Genomic DNA, 26527 nt, shown 5'->3' with positions numbered 1-26527 from the left:
CTTCAGCATCGTTCAGCCATCTTGGTATCTTCTGCTCTGGGTGTTTGTTTGCTGATACATTACTACAACGGTTTCGCTGATGGGGCAATGACCTTTGTTTAATAGGGCTCATGCTGTACATTAAAGCCCAGTGGTCGTCGCGCTGCGCATGCTCCTGTGGGGGTTATCTCATTTGAATTCGAAAGAGGATTGATCAGACCTACACGGCAATCAGGAGGTACAACAACGAAGTACTAGCACCGGTAGGCCTACACTAGCTAGCCGTTGGATCACTGCCATGACCGTGCACAGGATCTCTCAATAATTCCCTATGTGTAGCCGTGCAATTATCCTGCAAAATGCCACGAAAACCCACTCATTTTGTCTACTGTGTCCTGTAATTGACTATTTCTTGCCACGTATTACCAGAAGAAGTGAGAAATGGTGATCAACAGTGGGTTGTGAGCCAATCCGTCGCGGGGCCGGTACGTTGTGGGACCGGATTCTCTAATATCCCTGTACATCAACGCGGTGACCTCCCTTATCAGAGCAACTGCATCTCCTGTGTCCTGCTCTGGCTTGCTGATCATGGTCTTGAGTGTAATTTTTGTGTAAGGCATTGTGCTTGTTGCTGGTCTCCACATATATATATATATAATATATATATATATATATATATATATATATATATATATATATATATATATATATATATATATATATATATATATATATATATATATATATACATACATTATATATACACACATATATATATGAACTAGATATGAACATATATATATATATATATATATATATATATATATATATACATACATACATATATATGAACTAGATATGAACTCTAGAGGGCGCTCCAAGCAGAGACTCTATTGGACAAGGAAAACATTGTTGCTTTGTAATTTTGTTCGTTCGCTCAACACATTCACAGTTATGAAGATTCCTTATATATGCCATTTTGTTGGAATATTTTTTTTTTCAAATGCGAGGAACTGAAAACCTGAGTGAATTTCTTTCTTTCCTTAATAGGTCTTTCACTTTCAAGGTCATACTATCTTAAAAGACTGAAATCTAAGTCATTGTAATTCTTTATTCAGTCACCTTAATTAAACAGGATTTGCAAGCAAAATGGTCAATAACGTAATTTGCAGATTTTCCACTTTGATTGCAATCAAGAATCTATTGGAATGACATGATTTTTTTTTTGAAAAACATGACAGTTTTCAAATGGATATGAAGATCTTGATTATTTCTATGAACAATTTCATAAACTGTTGAATGAATCAATCAACAACTTATCCTGGTTAAGATAATTATCTTTATTTTCTTAAGTTAGAAAATTATACAATGCTGTGTTACTGACGCCATGTGACAGTTATGTTTGTGAAGAAAATCAGCATCTTCCGTTATGTGTGTTCAAACAGCTCTAAAGAGCAGTACCCTGCAGTGTGTTTCATAGCGCTTTTAGTTTTGGATCAGTGGCCAGTATGGCTTTGTCTTTGAGCAATGCCATGGTAACCTGTTGCAGTATTTCTTTCTTGTTGAAACAGTTCTAGTTCAGCTTTGGATGGATGTTTTAGAGAAACAAATGATATGTTTTTGGTTATACATGTTTTCACTTAAAGTAACATGTCTCTGTGCGTGAAGTTTCCCATCAAAGTTTAATAGCGGTAGTATGTGAAATGTACAGCAAAAACACAAACAGGGCAAATAGATAACACACCACAGAAGATGCTAAAAATGTTTGAATATTTTTCTTCTATTCATGATATTGTAACCAACATTCTTATCTATAAAAAAAGTATTAGTTTGGAAGGTCAAGTGACTATCAGACAGAAAAATTGGATTCACATCAGCAGATAATGTTTCATATTCATTTCACTGCCAACAAAGTTGAAGCATTTGACATTATGGGCTCAGGCTTGAAAGGTTGACCTTAAAGTGAATTATCTTCATTGCAACTCTTATTTTCTGTTCTAAGTTAACATTTTAGTGTCACTTGCCACGTTGAGCTAGACATTTTTACCGGTATGCCTGTTGAGCAAGTCCTCCCTGAGGATATCAAACAATCAGCCCCTATGTTTATTTTTACATTTTCCCTATTTGAGAAAATGAATTTTTAATTACTCTAAATTCAGGATATTTAGTAGTTGGTAGTTACTGCTGTAGTTACCCTAGAGTAGAATGATATGTCAAATGTTGTCATATTGTATCTGTTGATGATTACTGATTGTACTGCTTAAAGCATCAGAGCATTTACAATGAAACCTGTCTTTGGGAGTAGATTTCTGGTCAGGGAAACTCTCTATGAAGAACAGATTTTTCAAGAAAAGTTAAACAATTGATAGTTTTACATGCCTTTTGAGGACATTTATCTATTGAGGTCACCTTGTATTGAAATGACACACTTATTGGGCTGGTTTCACTTCACTTATTCCAGGATTTTTCCCGATACATGCATAATGACCCTGCTGTATGATAATGAGGGATTTTCACTTCTGATGATGGTGTCATTTATTTGAGTTCTTAAGTAAGAGAGCTTAAAGTATGTTAAACATTAAAAAAATCTCTGTCATGTTTTTCCATATTCACAATAAAATGCACAAAGAAAACATTATGAGGCAATATTTGAATGTCAGGCTTTTTGAGAATAAATCGTGCAATTTACTAATCATGTAAGAAAAGATACAACTTCCAAATAACACCCCATACAGGAATAGTCTTACATGTGAAGAATACGGTAATACTGATAGTGATAATGCACATTGGTGAACACAGCTACAACAGTGAAACAATTTGTCGTTTCTGAAAACTAAAATAATTCCATGATATGATCAGAGTCATATAATATGACAGAGCCAAATGACTTCATTGCACTCACATTGTGAGGGACAGATGTTAGCACACCACAACCTTCTATGGGGCAAACAAACTCTTCCATCAATTTCAAACCGAGAAACAGCCTTTGTGAGATAAATCAATCCATGGGAAAATGAAAACTCACAGAGGGAAATCTTGTTCATGTAAAATATTCATGTGATAATTCAATTATATTTTATCTTTTTGAAAATACCACTCCAGTAACCCTAGACTACATATAATGACAGAATTGCAATCAATATCAGACAATTCTTTGTCTTCCAGCTTGATCTTCTATTCATTTGGGCAACCTTTCTTTGCCCATTCAATTGCATCATTCAGAGCTTTCAAAACCAACTCTACTTTATCCTTGCTGGCATTCTCACCCATTAATCCAATACGCCAAACCTAAATAGGAAGAAAGTCCACATTAGAAATAAATTAGATCATACCAAATCAAAGAAATGAATGTTCACTTGTTAAAAATGATTGAAGCTGAATGGTATCCACTCAAGAAATCAAGAAATTTGTTCATGTAATTCAATGAAAAACAATTCTGTAACCAAATCTAGGTTCTAAATTTCATACAAAAATACTGATATTAAAGAAATTATTACACTTACAGTGTTGCAGCCTAGACTTCTAAACCAGAGAACACTGTGTTCCACTACTGTTTATTTTGGGGGACATTTTGCATAGTTTGGGGACTATATGCATCAGTTTTCAATCAAATTTTGTATTTTTTTTGTAACAAATTAGTTTCACAAAACAAAATTCAAGCTACCAGGACCGCATCATGATGCTTGAATTTCAGGCAATCGTAGCAGTGTTTACCGCTGATCAGAGTTCAGTCAGACAAGACCAATCACAGTTCCAAAAGTTCATAGATACTGTATAGACCTCAGAACAACCATGCAAAACAAAGGCCTCCGTCGGTTTCAGATATCACTTGCTGACTACATGCAACACAGTCAACTCATGAGTGCACCAGAGGTGACCTGCAGTATACGAGAATGTGGCACAATGGGTTCCGTTTGGGGACATTGTCGCAAGGGTGCGTCCTGGCTGCAACACTGCACATGTACAACAGTTTACTTGCATTAGAGTGGGTGAGTACTGTCAACATTGGCACTGCCGTGCAATAACAAAAACATCATGCCATGTCGTGAGCACTGATAACACAGATGACTTTTTTGTAAACAACTAGTATCTCATAAGCAAACTGAAAAAGGTCACCTGCAAGCTGTACTTCTTCACATGGGAAATATTGATTGACATGGAAGATTTGAAAGACAATAACTATGGCAAAGCTAATTCCTGTATATTTTTATCAAAGAGAGGATATAAAATTTCTGAAAGTTCTGAAATAATAGACTGCAGGTTTTTCCTGTACTTCTTTCCTGGCGATCACATCAGCTCTAAAAGGCTCCAGCTATTTTGCAAAATAATACTTGTTCAACTTTATTTCTTTGATGCTTATATTTCTGCCATGTCTGTGAAAAATTTAGCATAGACCATATGTAGCTATTGGTGCTGCTATTTCCTGCAGTAATTTCAGCAAAAGGCTTGAGCAAGACCTGTTCTGCACATACACAAACCTTTGACCTGTAAACATGTAAACAATTTTACCCTATCAGAACTGGGTGTGTGGCATAAGTAGCTAATAAGAAGTCAATGACATCAGTGTACATCAAACCTGATTACAAAAGTACTTGATACATATCATTCTATCAAACTTCAGACGTCAAAACGCATTGTACTGGTATCATTTGGTTTTAACATACTGACATGTAATGACAACAGAACCCAATGGTGAGAGTGCAAGTACTTCACATTAGAGTATTTGCACTCAGGCTTGCAGTGTACTATGCTGTCTCCTGCTAGACACTCATACAGGTACCACTGCAGAATACACCACAAGCCCTCTAACAATTAACTATAGTATGTCCTGTTTGCACTGTCTCACCATTTGAGTTCGGTCATAACACTGATCTTGGCATAATTTCATTTTTCAAATATCAACTGATTTGACATTATTTTGCTCTTCTCTATACAGGCTTACTCTAGCCAAAGTAATTTACAGTGTAGTGAAATGTAAAGGTCAATGGCAAAGAATAATGCTATTGACTACACTTTCTTCAAAGTTCAAAACAGAACATCACATTATGTTTTTTGTATGCTTTACCCTGATATACCTATGGCATAGCTGTAGTTTCTGTATCTGCCTAGACTTACTATCTTCCATTCGCCTAAATCTTTTCTAACCTGTTTGTCAATGCTTCCCTACCACTCACTAAGGGTACACATAGTCTATCTGATGGTATTTTATGTACATCACGTAGAAACCTTTACACCTAAAGAAACATAAAAATAGTACACCCTGATGATAAATACCTAATGCAAGACTGAAGTGCTGGCAAAGACAAAAAGTGACTGTTAGTGTTAGCAGAAAATCTGGTTGTATATCTAAACAAAATGTAAGAACTTGTAAAGCAGATGTAAACTTCAGTGAAGCTGCAGTTCATGTAGATGCTAATCTTGTGAAAAAGACAATTTTCTGTCGCATGCTATGAAAAGATACTTTGACAATGATCAATGATCTTCAGGTCAGGATTATGAAAATTTGGAGCATCTAGTCACATCTAAGATAAATACCAAAGTTTATTTCCTACCAATGACATTCCTTGCTGCCTCAGCTACAACTTGGACTGTTTACAGTTCTCTATGGCGTCTTTCAATGCTTTCAGTACAAGTTCTACATTATACTGTGTGCAGTTTTCACCCATTAACCCTATACGCCATACCTAGTGAAAAATAATAACAGAAAATTAATGTCAAATACATTTCGCATTCTACATAAGTTCAACAGCCAGCAATACTACTGAAAAGTTGGAGATGAGGTAAACATATGCTGCTCAGGAATATTGTGTGAAAATTTGAATTTCAATCTTGCTGATTCTGACATACATATAATATGGATATACATATACATTTTTAAAACAGCTTTTTGCCAACTTTTGCAATCTACATGTGCTCTGCTGAACTTTAAATGTCCATACACAGTAGAATGTGCATAGAGTTAGTGTATCTGTGTATATATGCTGAAGTGGTGTACAAATTGGTGCCAACTTTGTTGTGTTTACAGAAAAGGTGGAAAGTCTATGATATTATCAGAGAGTAGAATATCAAAGACATAGAGATCAGATCACCATTACCACAATTACATCAATGCGTGTGCAAATACATGTACATGCAATTACCTGAAAAAATGTGACAATAAATCAGTGACTGCACATTGAATGATATAAACATTAAGATAAACTGTTGAGTGATTTATTGTGAAGTATATTTGCACTCTATGGAAAAAGCTATTGACCTTTAATTATAGGATAGAGCCAAAACTGAATCACAATGAAAAGAATGTGCAAGACAACATTGACAGAAATAGAATCTAAGGATGATAATGAAAATGACAAAATTTGAAGAATGAAAACGATAGTAAGTATGCAGACTTGCAAGACTTTTTGTTTGCTGGAGATACATGTACCTGATCAGACATTGTAGTGTGGATGATGAAAGGAGTCATTAGCTGATCACTAGGTCTGGGTACATGTATACAACTGACACTGACATTGAAAGAGGCAGGCTTTAGCATTTACAAATGTTGTATTAACCAATTCAATAGCTGTCCATGTATTTGTGTTGTACATATATATATACATACGTACATACATGTACATACATACATAAATACATACATTATTCCATGATTGTACATGAATCTCACCTTTCCAGCAGATGGTCCTAAGCCACCAGATATCTCCAAGGCATACCTGACAAATGTTTTGAGATAAATTAAAATTACATGGAAAAAGTGTTCAACAAATTCAAGTTTCACAATATTTCCCCCCAAAATACCATTAAGTCTGAAGTTATTTATAAATGTTTACTTTTTCAGAGCAAGGTACACACAAACATGGATACCCATGTACAAATGGTATTTCTGGCCTAGTGATGCTACTTGTACTGAAAATGTAATCTTTGGCCCATTTATCAAATGTGTGATGCTTTACAGATGAAATCGTTCAAGATGAATACAGGTTCTCAACTTTGTGAACAAAATAATGTATTGCAGTAAAGATTGTTTATAGATCTTTTACACATACATTACATATAAAGTTTTCATGATATTATTGTATACATGATAATCTACTGATGAAAGCAAATTTTTTACCCAGTATTATTACCGGTAGTACTTGACCTTGCACTGAAAAGATGGCTATGGTATTTGGGATGATGTTGCTGATACCAGCAAAGATTTGAGAATTTTTAAAAAATCATTAATTTTCATTCACGACACTTTGATAGAAAACATGGTATTACTCCAAACTACTGACATGACAGTCTGTGTAAAACATACAATGAAAACGACACAGACCCAAGCACTAAAATCAACTGTGATGAGATACATGTGGTGAATGAGCTTTTCTGTGAGCAATGAAGAGTAATTCTGTTGCACTACTGCATGGCTAGTGAAAGCTGTGACAGCAATCATTGAAGTTTAATACAGGATTCCAGGGCCTTTTCATTGGACAATAAGATGGCCTTATGTAATGAGATATGTGGGTAGCTTTGTCTCTAATGAAAATGAATTGACTGATTCACATGAGCTTTCCAGCAACTCCTGTTTTTATGGATTAAATCATACTTATTAAATTTTGATTACTATCTCCATTGACAGGATCTCTGCATATCATACTCTAGTTATCTCTATTATCAATCTATTTGACTGTAAACCTTCAATATTCAAGAAGCTTTATAATAACACCACTGAAATGTCAATGAAGATGAGAAATCACCTCAAACTACATTTTCTCATATACTGAAAGGCAACAGAAATTGACAAGAATAGACAAGATAGAAGGCCTGATACAGTGGACATGAAGTGATGATACCTAGCAATACAGACACAGACAAATCACTAGTATCTATGATCATATAGTTGAAGCTGAAGATTGCGACCATGTGCAATAATGTACATGTGGAATATGGATGACAGAAGTACCTGTACAATAGAGAAACTTACTTCTTCATGATATAGACAGTGACAGCTTTCCAGTCAACACCTTCAGGTACACACACTGTGTTGACAGTGGGTAATCTCAAATCCTAAAACACAAACAAATACAAGTAAATCCTTTCATCACATTATTCTTGATGCTACGCGTCCTGGACAACACTCTGCTGCACAAATTCCAGTATTTGTGAAGAACATTATATTACTGTATCTTGTTTCAGTACTACAACTGTATGTACAATAGAATAAGGCGTACCAGTCTGAATATATTTGAAAGAGAAGCAAATCATAAATCAACTTGCTGTACAAATCAGCTATTATAATAAATTGAGATTCATTCACAATGTTGGCTATATGATAAGTGTAAACATTTCAAATTCAGCTTTAAAGCCAAACTGAATAATTAAACAACTCACAAATGCTGGTAATGTTTCACATTTGCACTCTTATATAATTATGCAAAGTTATATCATTTAGATTTACAAGGTATTCAATCGTTTTGATAACTTTGCAAGCAGTTGAATTCTTAAATCACGCTGAAGTTATCTTCATTTCTAAGCTGCCATGCTGCTCCATCAATACAAATGTAGCAAGCAACAGCTTACATGTATCTGTACTCCTTAATTAACAGTTCCATGAATTTTCACTAACAGAATCACAAATATCCAAATATAACTCTTTATTATAACCACAGGGGCTCACAAGTGGCTATATAAGTCAATATTACAGCGGTTTTCTTTCTTTTTCAATGTTACAAATAAACTAGCTGAGCCTGAAGAGCACAACACTTGTGTAGCTGTCTTTTGTGTAGCTTGTATTGGCATGTATAGTGCGCCCTCAATAGGGAGTGTGATCATATGTAAATGCGACCTTTGGTTCCGTGACCTCTAGCCATGCCTACTTCCCTCTCCATATGGCCGGCCATGCGTACAGACGTCGCTGTGTTTACTGACGTCGCTGTGTTTACTGTACTAATTTCCCAAGGGAGGCAGATCCGGCCATATCCGCAGTATGATTGTTATGGTGAATCTCCGAAAACATGAAATCTTGGTAATTTTTTTTGACGGACACGGCCATTGTTTTGGCACAAGGATCTGACAATGTCATTAAAGTCTAAAAATGAACCTTCGTGAATGTAGAATGTGAAGAAAATTGGACGCTGTCAGCACCATGTCCGAAGCGACCCATGTGCGCCGTGAAGTACCTGTGCAGGAAACTTGATTATACTTTATAATGAGGACGTAATCTGGTGAGTGACGGCTCGTTCAAGAGTGGTGGGGCGTGCCTTATGCAAGAAATAAACAGGAAATTAACATATTTACAAACACGATGTATTGCACATGGCCCGTACGCGACACAGCCGGCAGATCACCTCAGTGGTACAGCAACAGGTATTAAAGTTTGTATGCCTATTTTGTTCCCATTTTATTGCTGGGAGGTTAAAAAGCCAGTCGAGATTGCGTTATCACCTAACACCATACCGATTGGGGACAGAGCAGAGTAGATCGAAACGCAAACGGGGTGTTATTATAGGAAAGGCGGTGACTTATTTTAAAGCTGAATAAAATGCTGTCTCTGGTTGTGTAAGTCTGTCGATCGAAATATATATTTGTTCTCAGTTGATTAATCATGGGGGATGGCAGTCTCGATCTCCCCTTTATGGATTGATATTTACTGACTCGTTCCTTCTCATTTTTGTCAATCGATGAAAGCATTTTCGTCTTCCTTATTCAATCTGACTTTGACCGATGTTATATTCTGACCTACAGTGTCATTAGTTTTGACTAACGTGCGAAGACGTTGCCCATGCGCCCGGTTGACGAGATATTTTGCAAAACGGTGAAGAAATATTATTTATTTATTAGCCGTGTTCACAATAATGACACTGGCTCAAAAAGAAAGAGAAGGACAAGAAAATGTATAACACTGAAATATTTGAACTCGTACGGCCATACTGTATGCATGGGGGCCGGGAGACATCGATGTCAGTCTTCCGGACTGTTTACATGTAACTTAGGGGATATCAAAGGAGATGAATCAGTTGGTTGAATAAAACAAAAGTTTTCGGACATATTTTATGTCAATGTTGTCAATGTCGGACTTTTGATTCATTTCGATTGAGAAACCAGAATCACCTACAGAGATGTCTGTATTAAACACGGACGCATAATGGGAATAGTTTGTTGTGCCGCTACTGTCGGTCTCAGTCATGGTGTCTCTCCATAAAATTTCGAAGCTATATGCCTACACTTGTGATAGGTATACAATATCGGTTCGATGTGCGAAGATATACAGATTACAAGTTATTTTAGAAGTTCTCAAAACCAGTAAAAATAACGTAGACGTACATCGCATGCTTTCTTACACCGAACGAGCCGTCGGTTTCCATAGCTATTACGTGAAATCCGGCCTCACCGATGTCCCTGTCCCGATTCGGAGAACAACTTTCAAGCTGCGAGTTGAGGTTCAGATGTCTGATTTTTTCATATTCAAAAGACTTATTGATTCACAGAGAACGCCCGTCTTGTTTTTAGCACATGAGGGCAATTGAAAATTCAAAGCCGAATAGCCAGTGGGAAAAAATTCGACCGGACGACTCGCTCTCACACCAGCGATCGCAATGAAAATAAAATCGAAGTCTCTGAAGTCGGTATCATTGCTCCGCCATGTTTACTGTTGGTTGTACGGCCAGTTTAAATTCACATATTTTCTTCACGGTAAAATTCATATAATTGCCATATCGCGAAGTTCCCTGTGCAATATGTCTTATGTCAATATGTCTATTTGCAGAAAAAGCGTCACGGACATTCGATCGATGGTGATGAACTTTCTCCAGGCCGCGACATGTCACCAGTTACGAACTTTACCGGTTTTCGATACGAAATATGCAATATATTATCAGCATTGTTCACGTTTTGTTTTGAGTCTGATATCGAATATAACATCAAACGCCATTAGACTATCTCATCTGCCTGTCAGGGAGTTAGGCCTACGATGTCAACTTACGCGTCGTCCGTCGAGCGGCCGGTGGCAGTGTCACAGATCGCTCCGTGTGTAATCGCGGCCACTTTGATTTTGATGTGACACCCAGGTGCGTTTGAGGTTTTTTTGTTATCTAATTTGTCGACCTCACAAAATTTCACAGTCCATGCTTTGAAGCAGTCTCAACATGGCAAACATGTCTCGCGTAAATTTCATCCTTGTCGTTCCAATAATTCGACCACTAAATTATTTCGGCAGTTTTAATTTCCTAATAAATCGACGATTTTGAAATCGTAATTATTTTTTTCTGGTCGAATTGATCGGGTTTTTACGGTACTTCTCAAACTCTGCTTAAAACAGCAGCAACAGTCAAACACTAGGAAAAGTGCACGGGATTTGATTGAGTCGTGTTGCCCGTTGTGTATGCATGCATAGTATATGCATGGAGGTAGTCCGCTACTACCTCCATGGTACATTATTAACTGAACGGTTTACCCAGTTACAGTCCTTCCACATACAGTGACCCATTAAACCTCTTATCCAATAATGCATATATATGCAGGGCTCAAAGTTAATATTTTCAGCTAGGAGCAATTTGCTCCTAAGTCCAAAATTTTAGGAGCAAACCCAAAAAAACTAGGAGCATTTTTGAAACCGTTCAAACAATGTGGTACTTATCAAATAAAGGTGAACAGTTGCCATTCATTATTCATCTCGTAGTACTTTTTTCTAAATCTGCGTTTATACATACAATTTGGTAACAGTAACAGTATTTCAAGTCCGTTTTTTTGTCGTGCCGAAACCAATCTCAAAATTCTCGACTTGTCACGTATTTTGCAAGGGATTTTTTAACTTTTTCATCCCATACTTTTGTTTGGCATGTTTTTCCTGTATTTTGTGGCTGCTATCGACTTTCCGACTCGGTTTCTTGCTGTGCTGCGGATCCATTTGTCATGTGTACACGTCACAGACGGAACATCATCGTCATCAAATGATTGACCTGGTACACTGTCCGTGAACAGTATGATCGCTGGTGCTATCAATATCCCTAGTGTTCTGCTGGGGATTTCGTTTTTGTTGTTGTTGCGTCTCCTTTACTGGCTGACCCAGTTTCAACATGATCGACCTTGAGTTTCCCTTGCTTTCCAAAATAACGATCTAGTGAGCCCGACATCTTGGACTGAAATATAGGTAGTGTGCACGTGGGGGAAAGTTTTTGCTTGTGATTTATTTCGTTAGTTACTGCTAATTCCTGTGATGGTTATTGGTTCAATAAAATTGATTATGACAGCATTGACATGATACTGATATTGATTGGGTCGTGATTTAATTTGTGATTAAATTCATCGCATGTCTTGACAGCTGTTTGGCAACATGTAACCTCTCATATCAAAACAAAGTAGCGGTAGAGACGCGCTCGCCTCTGTGTGGCTGGGCGACGTCAAATGTTTATTAAAATCTTTTTGGCACGTCTGATTTCAGGGTCACGACCCTTGCAAACTCTGTGAAATACGGTGGGAATTATTCCTTGCGTAGAATTAGTCGCAAAATGCGAGTAACCTACATTTTTTTGGCGCAACTTTGTCAAATTTGGTCGCAGCGACTAAAATGGTCGCAACTTTGAGCCCTGATATGTTGTTCAGATTAAGCTGCATACGAAATAAAAGTACTTGTAACTTTTATGGTTTTATACATAGAGTGGTTACAATGTAGTGTTGCGTTCACAAATGGGTCGGTGCTGGTATTGTTGGGTGGAGATCTGACCAGGCAATCCCCTTTTCATGTAGCTGTGATATCGCAGCGGCACTTGTGGCGTGTATCGAACGCGCTCGGGTCATTGAGGTCATTGCCACAGTCCCGCTGCGAGCCAACGCATAGGCTTCGTTGGCAGTTTGCTACGAGACCAACCAGTATCGTAGATTTAGCTTGCAAAATAATGAACTACTTTGAATAAATAAACTTGTATCATCTTTATTATTGACTATCTGACACCATGTCTCTGCTACCTCCATGCTGAGACTCATTCTGTACGCCTGCTAACTTTCTTGAAGATAAGAAGAACACGTATTTTCGACCATTTTCCCGTGAGCCGTCGACGGCTTCTACGATGTTTGCTCGATCGCGCGTACAACGCACTGAATACTTTACCGGACTTTCTTTGCTCTGCGTTTTTGCCAAGAACAACAGTCGCCAGAGCCGTAACAAACATGTTGCTCCATGCTTGAGGTCGCCGGTAGCCCTGGTGCTTTTTGACGCTCATTAATGCAGACTCGCCCACATAAATATATGAATATTTATGATGCATTTTAAGTAACCAGGTACTTAGCGGCGCTGATGGTCTTGGCTTGGCGAAGAGCTGCTCCCCTTGGGAAATTAGTACAGTAAGCATAGCGAGGACAGGAAGTAGGAATGGCTAGAGGTCACGGAACTAAAGGTCGCATTTACATATGATCACACTCCCTATTGAGGGCGCACTATGGTAAGCATAGCGAGGACAGGAAGTAGGAATGGCTAGAGGTCACGGAACTAAAGGTCGCATTTACATATGATCACACTCCCTATTGAGGCGCACTATACATGCCAATACAAGCTACACAAAAGACAGCTACACAAGTGTTGTGCTCTTCAGGCTCAGCTAGTTTATTTGTAACATTGAAAAAGAAAGAAAAACGCTGTAATATTGACTTATATAGCCATTTGTGAGCCCCTGTGTTATAACACACAAATCCCTAGAGATGGATGAACCCTGTCAAGGATAAAACCATTAGAAATCCAGGTCCCAATGCTAGCAATTCTTTTGAGTCTACTTGGTTTTCATCATTAGAGACTGGAAAAAACACAGAAGACTGAAAATGTTGGCATTTCGTATCTTTTTAAATTAATGTATAGTTGTTTTTAATCACTACAGCATTTCCTGCTTACCTTATTCTTTACTAACATCTGTAATCCCATGTCTTCAATACCCTTCCAAAGTAATTCAGCACACTCTTGATGTCTCTTCCAGAATGATTCCAAACCCTACAGCAAATATGTTGACATTAGCAAAGTGATGTGCTGGACATTTCTCTTCTGTTGCATGCTTGCTTTTTACTCATATATACATGTATGTACACACACATGTACTTTTCAAAAAACTTTATTTATCATATCTATATGTCTATACATTTCTTTTCCTAATCTTCCTTTCTACTACTCCTCCTCTGATTGATTCAGAAGTAGCCAAGTTTATAAAAAACTTTCTAGTCTGTACTTACAGAGACAGCAAAACACCTTAGTATTGATAATAATGTGATAATTGATGTTTGTATTAATTGCTACATACCTGTTCTGCCAAGATGGCCAGTGCTTCTCTCAATGCATAGATACTGTTAATTGGTGCTGTGTGGTGATACCTACAGTAATGACAGTCTTTAATCAGTAAATGACTACATACATTTCATTTTCATTACTTAAGTTCTGAACCAAAGCCCTAGAGAATTTGTTGGACCTAGGTTTTCAAAGATTATCCCCCACTGCATTTCACATGGTGCACTGCAAGGTAACTTCTGTCACCAAACATCACACAGTCTAAATCTCTGATTGATCTTCCACACATAATAACCATATCATACACGGATAAAAATGTTCACCATTGTAAATTTGGGTGAATTTCACATAAACATGTTGCTACCAATACAACACTACACATTCACTTACTTTCTAGGACCTTCATCACATCCCCAGTAATTTCCCAGCCATTCCATATCAAAGTAGAAAGATGATACTCTCGTCTTCCTGTTTGCCATTTTGGCTCTATGAAAAGAAACCATTAAGAAAGTTACAATACATGTACATTGTTTTTAGCTTTCAAAGTAGTCTGTTCATGTTTGTCATGAAAATTTACCATAATCCTGAATCACTAGTATCATCAGTGAAACAGAGGAAAATTTGTAGTGCTTCTCAATTTCATCCCCATGGCAACACTGAAAACAGAGTATCAATACGATATAGATATAGATATACTGTATATGATATAGAATATGATATAGAAGAGTATAAGACTGTCGGTACAGTTGTACCGTATTATGCTAATTTCAAACTTGTCATAACTCACAGCATGCAGCAATGTATTCTGAAAGACACAAACTCCTGTTTTCGTTTTTATCTATTTTTGGCATTTTCCTTGCCAGTTTTTTATCATTTGAGATACAGGCTTTATTTTTTTTATTTATATTTATTCATATTGCATTATAATGAAATCAAAAAATGTGAAAATGTTTGGAATGCTCATTTGTGATTCATAAACACTTTCAACATTGTCAATATCATTAAAGACAGGGAAACAATGCTGAGGCAGCTTGTATAAAATGGTGACCGGAAAACTCTTTTGACTTTATCCTTTGGTCTGATAGATACGACATTAAATGTTTTTGAACTGACCTAGCTCTTGGTCCGAATGTTATCGGTGCTGAACCAGGTGGTGCACTCAAACATTTTTGAGATCCACTGTAGACCACATCAAGATCTGGCGATAGAGACAGCAAAAGATGTACACTATGAGTTGAATGTTATATAAACCATGAGAAGTACAATGTTGAAATTACCGAGAAAGTCACTCTATTCTGATGTAAACATGAAACTTTCAGGAGATACATTCAACCACTATGTACAGATTCTGAAAAAGATCTTGATAGAATGCTCCTTCTTCTGATAGACTTATGTCAATGACACTCAGGGTGGTTAGCAATGGTTTCATGGGGAATGTGTGTGTGTTTCCTTTGCTACAGCTACCAAGGGTGTTACATTGACTGTTATCAGAGCTGACCACTGCATGGCTAGTCAAGACTTTCAACCATCAGAGCTATCCTGTAATGAATGACACAACAAAATCAAGTCTTGCTTGCCTACAGTCTCCTACCTCTGCTCAGTAAGGATATATGCCATGCCCTCGTATACTGTAACTGAGAAACGTTTCTAGACGAACTTACCCAGTTCATCAGCAAAGAATGGCACTGCACCAAGAGAAGCAACACAATCTACGATCAGAATACAATTGTATCTGTAAAACAAACATTCAAAAAGTTTCAATGCATTCGCCAGAGTGAGAACTATCTAGAATACTCCAGATGATGCCTATGCAAGTTACTTTGTTCAAAATATATAGTATTTTCTTTCCCCCAGTAAAATTTTTATTCCGGCAAACTGCATTTTTAAAAGTCTGAATGAAAAATTTAGCAAGACAAATTTAGATTTTTCAAAAATGAAAAATTTAGTAAGACAAATTTAGATTTTTCAAAAATACAGTAAACAACAACATTCGGACAAAATATCCCAAACTGGTGTGAGAAATCTGATCCCAGGTCCTTGGGAGCGTGAGATTCTATTAATCCCTTGTATGATAAAGACTGTAAACAGGAGTAGTAAGCTAGTCAGACAGATGCATGGTACAGAACTTTAATACAAACATAGATCTGGACATGCAACACTTACTTAGCACACAGGGGACCAAGGCCTTCTAATGGCTGTAATATCCCTGATGAAGATTCACTGTGGCACATGTACATTGCTGCTGGCTTGTGCTCCTTTAAAGCCTGGTAAATTGATTACAAAATACAAATATCAAAATGATGGATCATAGAAACCCTACATATTGATTTGATGAAAGGACATGCTGGTTCTGTATTCCATAGGACTGAGTATACACTGCACATCATACAGTCAATGGAATATTACTGAGAAATCAAATTACATGTAAGAATGGTACAAGCTACAAAGATTTATTTACAGACAAGAGCTGTAACTTTTAATAATATTTTCTTTCTTTTTGATCATGCAAAAAAGAGTGTTTCATCCTCCTCGTGCAAACACAAAGGTATATACAATGCAAACAATGCACATGTGAAATATATACATTGCAAATTACACAAATATACATTGCAAACACAAAATACTACATTTCAAACAATTCATTTTGTACACTGAAATACAAATATTAAACATTATAAACACAAAGTATAAACATTGCAAACACAAAGTACATACACTGCAAACACAAAGTACTACATTGAAACACGAGGTATAACCGGTGCAAACGCAAAATATAAACATTGCAAACACAATGCATTTTGCATAGTGTGCAAATTTACTACTGGCAGATGAATTGCAGTCTAGATTAAACATTGTCTGCAATAAAATTGGATAATGTGCATAAACCGACCACATTGAGAAATTGAAGACAAGAATTTCACCAAGGTTTTGGCATCAGAACACAGAATTGCAATTTACAAAGAGAACAAATGCAAAACACATCAAACACTATAACTTAAGTTAGTTCAAAGATTTACCTGTTCAACTTCTTCAAGTGAAAAAACTTCACCTAGAGGTTTAGTGAGAGTTTTCACAACAGCACCTACAGGTATAAGAAAAATATAGCATTTCAAATTATTTGAAATTATGAATATACCTCACCATGGTCAAACACATTTGGAGCTCAAAAAATCACTTTGCTCTTTGGAATTAAGAGATACACTTGATGCACCAATTTCCTAGCATTCTTCTTGTCCTTAAAAACAACATCATAACAAAACTATCAAATGGCAAACATTATGAAATATCCATGGCGGAAATTTCTCATCATATTTTTCACATTTATTTCCGAAATCTATTGTGTCAAGCACAATTGTCAATGTCTTGGATAGAATTGACAAATGAAAAAACTTTTCTGATGAGCTGGGAGAAACAAAATAAATATCGCATATGTAAAATTAAAATTCTCTTTCATCATTTTTCTTAAATCATTTGCTTCACTGTTTATCAACAGCAACTAGTTTAAACAATTACCAACCATAAACCAATCAGTATTAAAATGGTATATAGTCTGTCTCAAAACTGACAGTTGTTGAAGCCCTGTCTACAACATAGTACAAGATAGTTAAAACTTACCATATCTATCAGCAATGTCACCTGCTCTTTCTCCCCATATTCCTTTGACAGCTGTAAGGAAGACTTCACCGGGTTCCACAATGTTGGCAATGGAAGCTTCCATTCCGGCATGACCTGTTCCACTGATTGCCAGGGTTAGTTCATTCTTAGTCTGGAATGCATACTGGATACCAACTTTGCTTTCATCCATAATCTACCAATATTGAAATTGTTTCATTAAAATCCAAAATATAAATCAAAGGAAATTAGTGGCCAACTGAACACATATTTTGATAGTCTTCTTTGTGCACTGTGTTTTCCTGCCAAGTTCACACGTCACAATGACACCATAGGGTCATGTAAGTTAAAACCATTGAGGCATAACATGTTATACATGTTGCATTTTAACAAAGACTTCAATATTTGCAGACCCCTGAAGACAGAAATACAGTATGACCTACATGCCACCTACATGACCGTACATGGTGTGGTTACTCTGGTTCAACACCACTTTTACTGTATGTAAGTTTGGTTCTCAATAAAACTGCAAAGTCACATTCACTCAACTTAATTACACTGCCAGGGTGACAATAACATGGAACTTAAAGAAGACAGTTCAACAGATGTAAATCCATTGAATAGAAGGCATACTTTCAACTTTGTTCACTGTAGTCTGTTAATTATTTATTGGTAATGTAATTCCTTGGCAGAAAAAAAGATAGTCTGTACAGTCTGGTAAAATAATACAATCTCTTGAAATTAAAGAAAATGCTTCAATAGAGTGTATTGATATTTGTATAATTAAATGATTGTACATTTTAATGATACGATATGAATTTGGTTGTTAACAGGATCCTGTGAAATTACTGATCACTTGGGCATGGCTTCTAGACCCCTGATATTGGACAATTTCAGCTGCATGGGTACTGAAGCGCAAAAATTCAAATTGTTTGCAATTCATGCAAAATCCTAAACTGGCAATGAGATACAGCTGGCAAAATTTGTGATGAAACAAATCTTGTCTAAGACCCTCGTATTGTGGATGAAGCACCATATTTATGACATCTGCAAAAGGATATTGTTTTCTTTGCAAAGTACACTGTGCAAGAGAAGCAACTGAGATATGACTAATGCCTGTACATTAGCTCTGCATGGCAGGGCTGTGTGTTACTGGATATATAGATATGGCCAGGGAAGCCTTAAAAGCCAGTGACATACAGCCCTGCAACGCAGAGCTAGCTGTACATGTACCTGTATCAGTGTTTTACAATGGTACAGTAAACATGTTAAGATGTACTGGACTATACTGCAGGACTGTGCAGCCCTTTAGAGATTTTGATATTTACATATCAAAACAGAGAATACATGACATTGATAAATCAATAGGGATAATAGTCATGAAAAATTCTACATGTCTGCTGGGAGATCCAGGGGTGTGTTAATCTTTTTAATGTAAAACTCATTTGGGGCTCAAAGAAGCATTGCTGTATAGGAATTAACAGACACACTTGAAGCACAATTTTCTACCATTTTTTTGTCCAACCATCAAACGGCAAACATTGTGGAAAACCCATGGGGGAATTTCCCATCATATTTTTCACATTTCTTTCCAAAATCTATTATGTTAAACACAATTGACAGTGTCTTGGAAAGAATATTGACAAATGATGTTTTCTAATGAGCTGGGAGAAAAAAGCAGTCAAAATGGATGAAATACTAAATACCATACACATATATTATGTTACAGCTTTCTTGAACATTTAACAAATCCACCATCTTTCTTTTGTGAATTTGACAAGGTTTGTTTTGTCTTGGGTACATAATCTGAGTGAGCGATACCTCCATAACATTGGTTAGGGGGAAGACGTCAGCTGGTGTATTGGATAATCTACATTGATCGGATTTATAACAATACAATTAATTGTACATTTGGGGGTACCTTTTCTGCAGCTGCCTCAAAAAACCTTGGAAGACCGTTCGAAAGAATTAGAAAACAAACTTTTCCATCTGCAGTCCTGCAGTCAGAGTACCGGATGTTTTCACACATATGCACATCTTGTAAAGCCAGATTTAGTGATTTTAATCATTCCCGCATCGATAAACATTTACAGTAAAAGTTACCCAAACAATTTCTGCGGTGCAATGTGACTTAAAGTAGGTCACCGAACTTTGACATCGGACAGGCTGAATGTGACGACAATCTCTCCGGAGGGAGTGTGATTTCATGACCAACTATTTGTTGCACGTAAACGGGGTCGCGACTCACTTTAAGTTACCTCTTCACCGCCTACCCTCCCCAACCCCTGATCCGGTTTGCCGTCCAAGTTGCTGGAAATGCAAAGTGTAAAATAAGTCTGATCAAACCATGCAGGTAGGAGCTAGTCTTGTACCTCTGTGGTCTGTCACACTGACACGTTGTCGATCACGTCATAAACAGATCTCTAACTGCTCTACGTAGGTAAAAACCACGCGAGCATGGCCCAATTAACCTCTCACTGCACAGATCTGAATAGCTACACAGGAAATACGCCTACCGTGCAAAATTCTGGGTGTAAGTGTCCGAGTATCGGCAAAGCGCTTGCTTCGAGCACTCTGGGTGCAGCATTAGATGGGCCAGGACCCATTAGTGTCTTTTTTGGAACATGAATCGGCTTGAGAAGTTCAGCAGGAGGGGACGATACGCGTGTACTAGCCATCTTGACTGACGAGCAGAGGATGGAGCGCCCTCTCCAATAGCTGGACTTAGTAGAAGTACGGGTAGCGAATATACACACACGAGATAGAGCTACGTTTGCCATCAGCTGCACACCGTACGTAAATGTTCCCGACCTTTCCACTAGCAACCTAAATCTTCTCTGACGACGAAGCAATCTACAATAGTGACTTAATTTCCGCGAGTGGTACTTTCTTCTACAGAGCACGATGTTCGATACGGTAAACAACACAGGCAATAAAGACCCGACAATATTACGTCAAATCGCCGTCCGGAGGGCAAAGGTCATGATCTCAAAGAGAAATGTTTATACTCAGATACTGTTTATCACCAGTCCATGTGACCATGTCCTGTCCGGTCTTATCCGGATTCTAGCTATAGCTCCGGAGGGCATAGGTCATGATCACAAAGGGAAATGTTTATACTCAGATATACTGCGTGAAAAGGCTAAAATACGGAGTGTATTGACCCTGTGTATTTTGGCTGTATTTGCTGCGAATTCAGACAGATACAGGTAAATACAGCCATGTATTTATGGAAAATACAGGGAAATGCAGCCTGTACATGGGGCATTGCACAGAAGTCCGTCCCCAGGGGTAGGGGTAGGGATGTCTTGGTCTCAGGACAAGGTTCTTCGCCGGTTCTTCTTGCTATAACCTATGGTTTAATTCATTTTAATACGTTTTACTATGATATAGGCCCTACCGGTATATTGCCAATAGGAAAGATTTATACCACCAACCTTTCTTTGCGGCTTTGGTGTCTTTGTCTTATGTTAGCACTGGTTTTGTAACGATTTCTATTTTCGTGTTTGTCCTTTGACAATAGCGAAGTTTTGTCACTGTCTTGGGTCTGTTATCTTACTAGTTTGATTGCCTAATTCGACAAAGCAAGCAAGAATAGTAATTTAGTTTATTATCTGATGAGTTTGAATGCCTAATTCGCCAAAGTAAGCACGGTAAATTACTAATCTGTGGACGCTGGCACCAGATTATCACCGGATTAACTTTGACAAAGTCAACAACGAATGTATCGGCAAGGTATAACTTGCTGGTGGGCTCGTTGTTGACTTTGTCAAAGTTAGGAACCGTTCAGTTTTTACGGCCGGCGGGGGGGGCATCCTAATTTTGGAATCCGTGAAGGGGCGTCATCGCTTTTTCACTGGTAGGAAAGGGGGGTCACCACATTTTCAAAAACATAATACCTACAATAATGTTCACTTTATGCCATGGCCATGAGCGAACCTCTTTACCGGCGGGCCGCCTTTGGCGGTCCACTAAAATAAATTGACTTTAGGCCAAAAAAAAAAAAAAAAATGTTTCTGGTCAGCGCGCGCGTCACTTGAACAACAGCGCGTCACCCTTTTTTTTACTGGTTTGTGGCCGGCGGCTGTGGCAAACTAAGCTTAGGCCCAAAAAAAAAAAAGAAATGTTTCTGGTCAGGCCTTTCTTTAAAAAATGGTGCGGCGACGCGGATTTTTTTTCCTCCTCCTCAAGGGGAGGAGGGTCAGTTAAAGCGCCAAAGCGTAGCGACTAATTTGCATAATCATTTGCATATCACTAATTTATATTTGCATATGGATGTAAGCTTGCACATGCACCCACACATACATGTACACTCACAACAAAATGCAATGGTAACACACAAGTATGCAGTTTGAACATCATGGAAACTTTATTACACATAAATAAATCATCACAGTATTGTAATTACAATTGCAATTAAAACAGAAGATTCAGATATAAACTTTGAGAGCAAGAAATGGTTCATCTGATTGGAGTTTCATTAATACATACAACAAAATACAATAAAATTGTCAAAACTTGCCAACAAAGAGGAAAATTCACAAGTTTAAGCTTTACACAATTCAAATGTAATTGAGTTTTATATCATTTTTGAACGACAAACACCGCGAATAATTTTTCATCACAGCCTTATGTAAAGTAAAGTAAAGTAAGCCTTTATTGAAATCGTATCCCAGTTGGGATCTTGATCATAAAGTACAATAAAGGTTTTGCAAAAAACCACAATGAAAGAGTATATATAGGCCTATATATATATATATATATATATATATATATATATATATATATATATATATATATATATATATGAGGTCAACATATTACAGGTTCATAAATAGTTTACTTTGTTTTTTCATTTTGTCTTGTCTGAGTTTAAAACATGTATGTATGTATTTTCCCAATTCACATAGTGATGCTTTATCTGTCCTTAAAAAGATGCTTACAAGGTCTTGTGTGCCTCTGAATGCGTTTTTACAAATGTTTAGTTTACTGAAAAAATCATGTCTAATGTCTGTGTAGCCTTTGCAATGAAAAAGAAAATGTATCTCATCTTCTACTTGTTTGTTTTGGCAAATTGGGCATGCTCTGTCTATAACATCAAGGTTTCTATATCTACCTGTTTCTATGTGTAATATGTGTGCACTAATGCGTAACTTGCACAGGGCTGATCTGTGATCTGGGTTTTTTATAACATGAAGGTAGCTTTCGAGAGAGAAATCTTTTTTCAACTCTCTGTATGTGCGAAGTTTATTTTTATGGTGCCCTTGTCTGCTATCATCATGGATCAATTCAAATGCACATTTTTCAAATAGCTGTTTAACTTTTACATTGAAATTAGTTTTAAACTGTTTGTCATTTTCTATTTTTACATTCATGGCATCTCCAATATTTACGAGCAGCAACGATTGTTTAATTCCTGACACCCAATTATCTGTATGTGCATTGTCCAGTTGACAACCCAGATCATAAGCCTCACGAGTCAGTGTTGTATCTGCTTTCTTACTTATTTTTAACCTATATTTGACCATTTGTGTTATGCTTGAAACAATTAGAGGATATCTACCCAGTTCCATTAAACATGCTATGTATGCTTTGTTATTCACTTTAAGTATGTGCTTGCAAAATTTAATGTGCAACTTTTCAATTGTGTTTGTTAAGTTTGTGAGTATTGTTTTTGCATTTATGCATATGTCAGCAGTCCATACTTCTGTACAGTATAGCAGAATAGGTTTTATCATGGCATCAAACATTTGTAAATGGACCTTAATTGGAATATTTGATTCTGCAAAGAGTAACTGTCTCAATTTAAAACATGCCTTCATAGCTCTGTTTTTCAAATCAATTTGTGCTCTGTTTAGTTTTCCTGTAATATTTAACTTTATGCCAAGGTAAGTATAGGTTGACACATTTTCCAACTCATTACCATGTATAGTAAATTTAAATTTGTTGAAAATTTTCCCCGATTTGTTGAAAACCATGATTTTTGATTTGAGAATGTTTATGCCTAAATGCCATTTTTCACAATAATGCCCTATTGAATTTATAGCATTCTGTAGCCCTGTATGTGTCTCAGATAGTATAAGTAAGTCATCGGCATAAAGTAGACATGATAAAGTACTCCGTAATAAAGTTGGTTGGTCATTGGTGACACAATTAAGCGAATCTTTTATGTCACTAATGTATAGGTATTACCCATGACCCTCTTAATGGGCGGACGCCTTTGGTAGCCCACTCCAATTAGGTTTACTTCATGCAATGGCCATGATCGACCCTCTTTACCAGCGGGCCGCATTCGGCGGCCCATTAGAATCAAGTTGACTTTACGTAAAGGCCCATGACCCTCTTAACCGGAGGGATGCCTTTGGCGAATGTCCATGGGCATAAGTTGTCTATGGAAATGAAGTTCAAAATTGCCTTACAGTCGTCCTAATAAACAGACTTTTGCATGGATGTGGCTGAGAAGTTTGTGCACTGGCATCTCTGCTACACGAATAAAGTGTGCCGCGTACCGGAGTTCAAATCCAAACCGTGCGGGTAAATTTGACATGTGGGTTTTTGTTATTTTTCAGCCGGGGGGGGGGGGAGGGGGTCATCAAATTTTTTCATCTGGCAAAGCTTAAGGGGGGGTTTTATCTTTTTTTCACGAAAAATGCAGGGAGGGTCTATATGTTTTTGAACAGTAGTGACAAGATTTTGCCGCCCCCCAGGCCGTAAAAACTGAACGGTCCCTTAATCCGGTGATAATCTGGTGACAGCGTCCACAGATGAGTAATTTACCCTTGCTGACTTTGGCAAATTAGGCACTCAAACTCATCAGATAATAGACTAAATTACTACCTTGCTTGCTGGGCGATTTAGGCAATCAAACTGCTCAGATAAGGGAGCCGTCATTATTTATGGCCTGGGGGTCGGAGGAATCTGAGGGGGGATCACTCAAAAAATCGAAAGCTACAAGGGGGTTGCTCAAAAGTCGAGAACAAGAAAAGAGGGGGCTACTCAATTTTGTTGATATGTACTGAAGCATTTAGTGGAGTTACGAGTTGATACAACAATAATAGTGAAGGTATGTATATTCATACCCGGTATATGTACACACACACACACACACACACACACACACACACACACACACACACTATATATATATATATATATATATATATATATATATATATATGTGTGTGTGTGTGTGTGTGTGTGTGTGTGTGTGTGTGTGTGTGTGTATACATATGTGTATATATATGTATATCTGATATATATATATATATATATATATATATATATATATATATATATATATATATATATATATATATATATATAAAGTATCATAATACAGGTGATTTCAAGTAAAAACTAAAATCTCATTACACTATGTGTTTCACGTTATTGTGATCTTCAGACGAGAATGATCAACTATTCGACGTGGCAAGCCTTATGTTAGAGGCTAGTACTGAGTACATTTTTCAGTATTTCCTGATTAAAGATTGATATACTTGCCTGATCATTAATGAGAAACGTCTGCTTTCTATACTCTACATTGTATAGGTTACCGATAGGGGAAAATGTGTAAAGCAAGCTAATTCTGATTCTATAAAGTTTAAAACCAGTTGAATGCCTTGACAACAAACCCATCTTTTATTGCAGGAAAATAATAATGAATAATTAATGTGAATAAATGTATGTCTGTCGCTATTTTTTCGTTTTCAAAAAATCTAATCTTCATTGAAATCAGTGAATTGGAATATAAGTTTTGGAATACTGTCTCAGATTTCTGTTCCTTTGAGTTTTTTATACGAAAACCACATCTTCGCGCTCTTGTAAAAAAACCCTACATGTCATCAGCGCACTGGATACAGACCTGTACACAGTCCCTGTCACAGCAATTGAACCTCTTTCCTACACAGACCTGTACAACAGGGTTTAATTAGGGTCTGTACAGGGCCTGGCGCAGTAGCAATCCATTTTACTGTATGGATATTTAACTTTCCCATTTTTTTCGGGGGGGTCACCTAAAATTTCTGTAGCAGAGAGGAGGGGGGGTTACTCAAACACGTCATGGTTGGCAGAGGGGGTTACTCGAAATTTTGGAGTTTCTAAAGCAATTCCTCCGACCCCTCTCCCAGGCCGTAAAAAATGACGGCTCCCTAATAGATGCAGCATGCTGATAAAACGTTTACGCAAGATTGTCAAGCGCAGTGCAAGACAAAAACACCAAAGTTTGGTAGAATAAATAAACCCGTGGGGACGGACACGTAGGCGACCCCCTATGCCTGTATTTACCTGTATCCTGTATTTGCCTACTGTAAATAAAGGGGTACATTTGTCTGTATTTCCAGCCAATGTGCTGGCAGCGCTTCCTGCTTATTTTCAGGACTTAATTAACCTCCGGTTAATACAATTCTGTATTTATATACCAACGTTACCATATTTGGCATCTGTAATTATTCATATTTGGTTTGAACTTCTCAAACATTAGAATGCTGGTAGTGAACAATACTGGATTTTCACAGAATAATTTTAGCCACTAAATCAATGAAAGCCCACCGAAAGGCGTGTACCAACATTTCACCAGCTTAGGACAGTAACTGAGTTACTGTTACAAATAAAAACATTGCATCCGATTTGAAATTGGAGGATTACTGTTGTGATTTGATATTTAAATCATGTGAGGGCAAGATGAACTCATCT

At 37.2% G+C, this 26527-nt stretch overlaps 1 protein-coding gene across 2 annotated transcripts; it reads right to left on the bottom strand.

Moving 5' to 3' along the window:
* Nucleotides 1-1295: 1295 nt before the first annotated feature.
* On the bottom strand, nt 1296-20902 carry LOC139136573 (alanine--glyoxylate aminotransferase-like). 2 transcript variants are annotated; one of them, XM_070704315.1, is made up of 13 exons: nt 20353-20826; nt 17840-18032; nt 17242-17306; nt 16388-16488; nt 15886-15956; nt 15338-15422; nt 14615-14710; nt 14241-14310; nt 13841-13936; nt 7946-8028; nt 6647-6692; nt 5532-5663; nt 1296-3267 (listed from the first exon to the last, which is right to left on the bottom strand). In XM_070704315.1, exons 1-12 carry the CDS (start codon nt 20614-20616, stop codon nt 5556-5558), a joined length of 1278 nt encoding a protein of 425 aa, XP_070560416.1. In that variant the 5' UTR covers nt 20617-20826; the 3' UTR covers nt 1296-3267; nt 5532-5555. The 2 variants fall into 2 exon arrangements, with proteins under 2 accessions (XP_070560416.1, XP_070560414.1); XM_070704313.1 differs by lacking the exon at nt 5532-5663 and having other exon boundaries at nt 20353-20902.
* Nucleotides 20903-26527: the final 5625 nt, after the last annotated feature.

The sequence above is a fragment of the Ptychodera flava genome, chromosome 7 (genome assembly GCF_041260155.1).
Source record: "Ptychodera flava strain L36383 chromosome 7, AS_Pfla_20210202, whole genome shotgun sequence".
Lineage (NCBI taxonomy): Eukaryota > Metazoa > Hemichordata > Enteropneusta > Ptychoderidae > Ptychodera > Ptychodera flava.
Note: the sequence above shows the minus strand (reverse complement) of the source record. Positions and strands in the feature narration are given on the sequence as shown.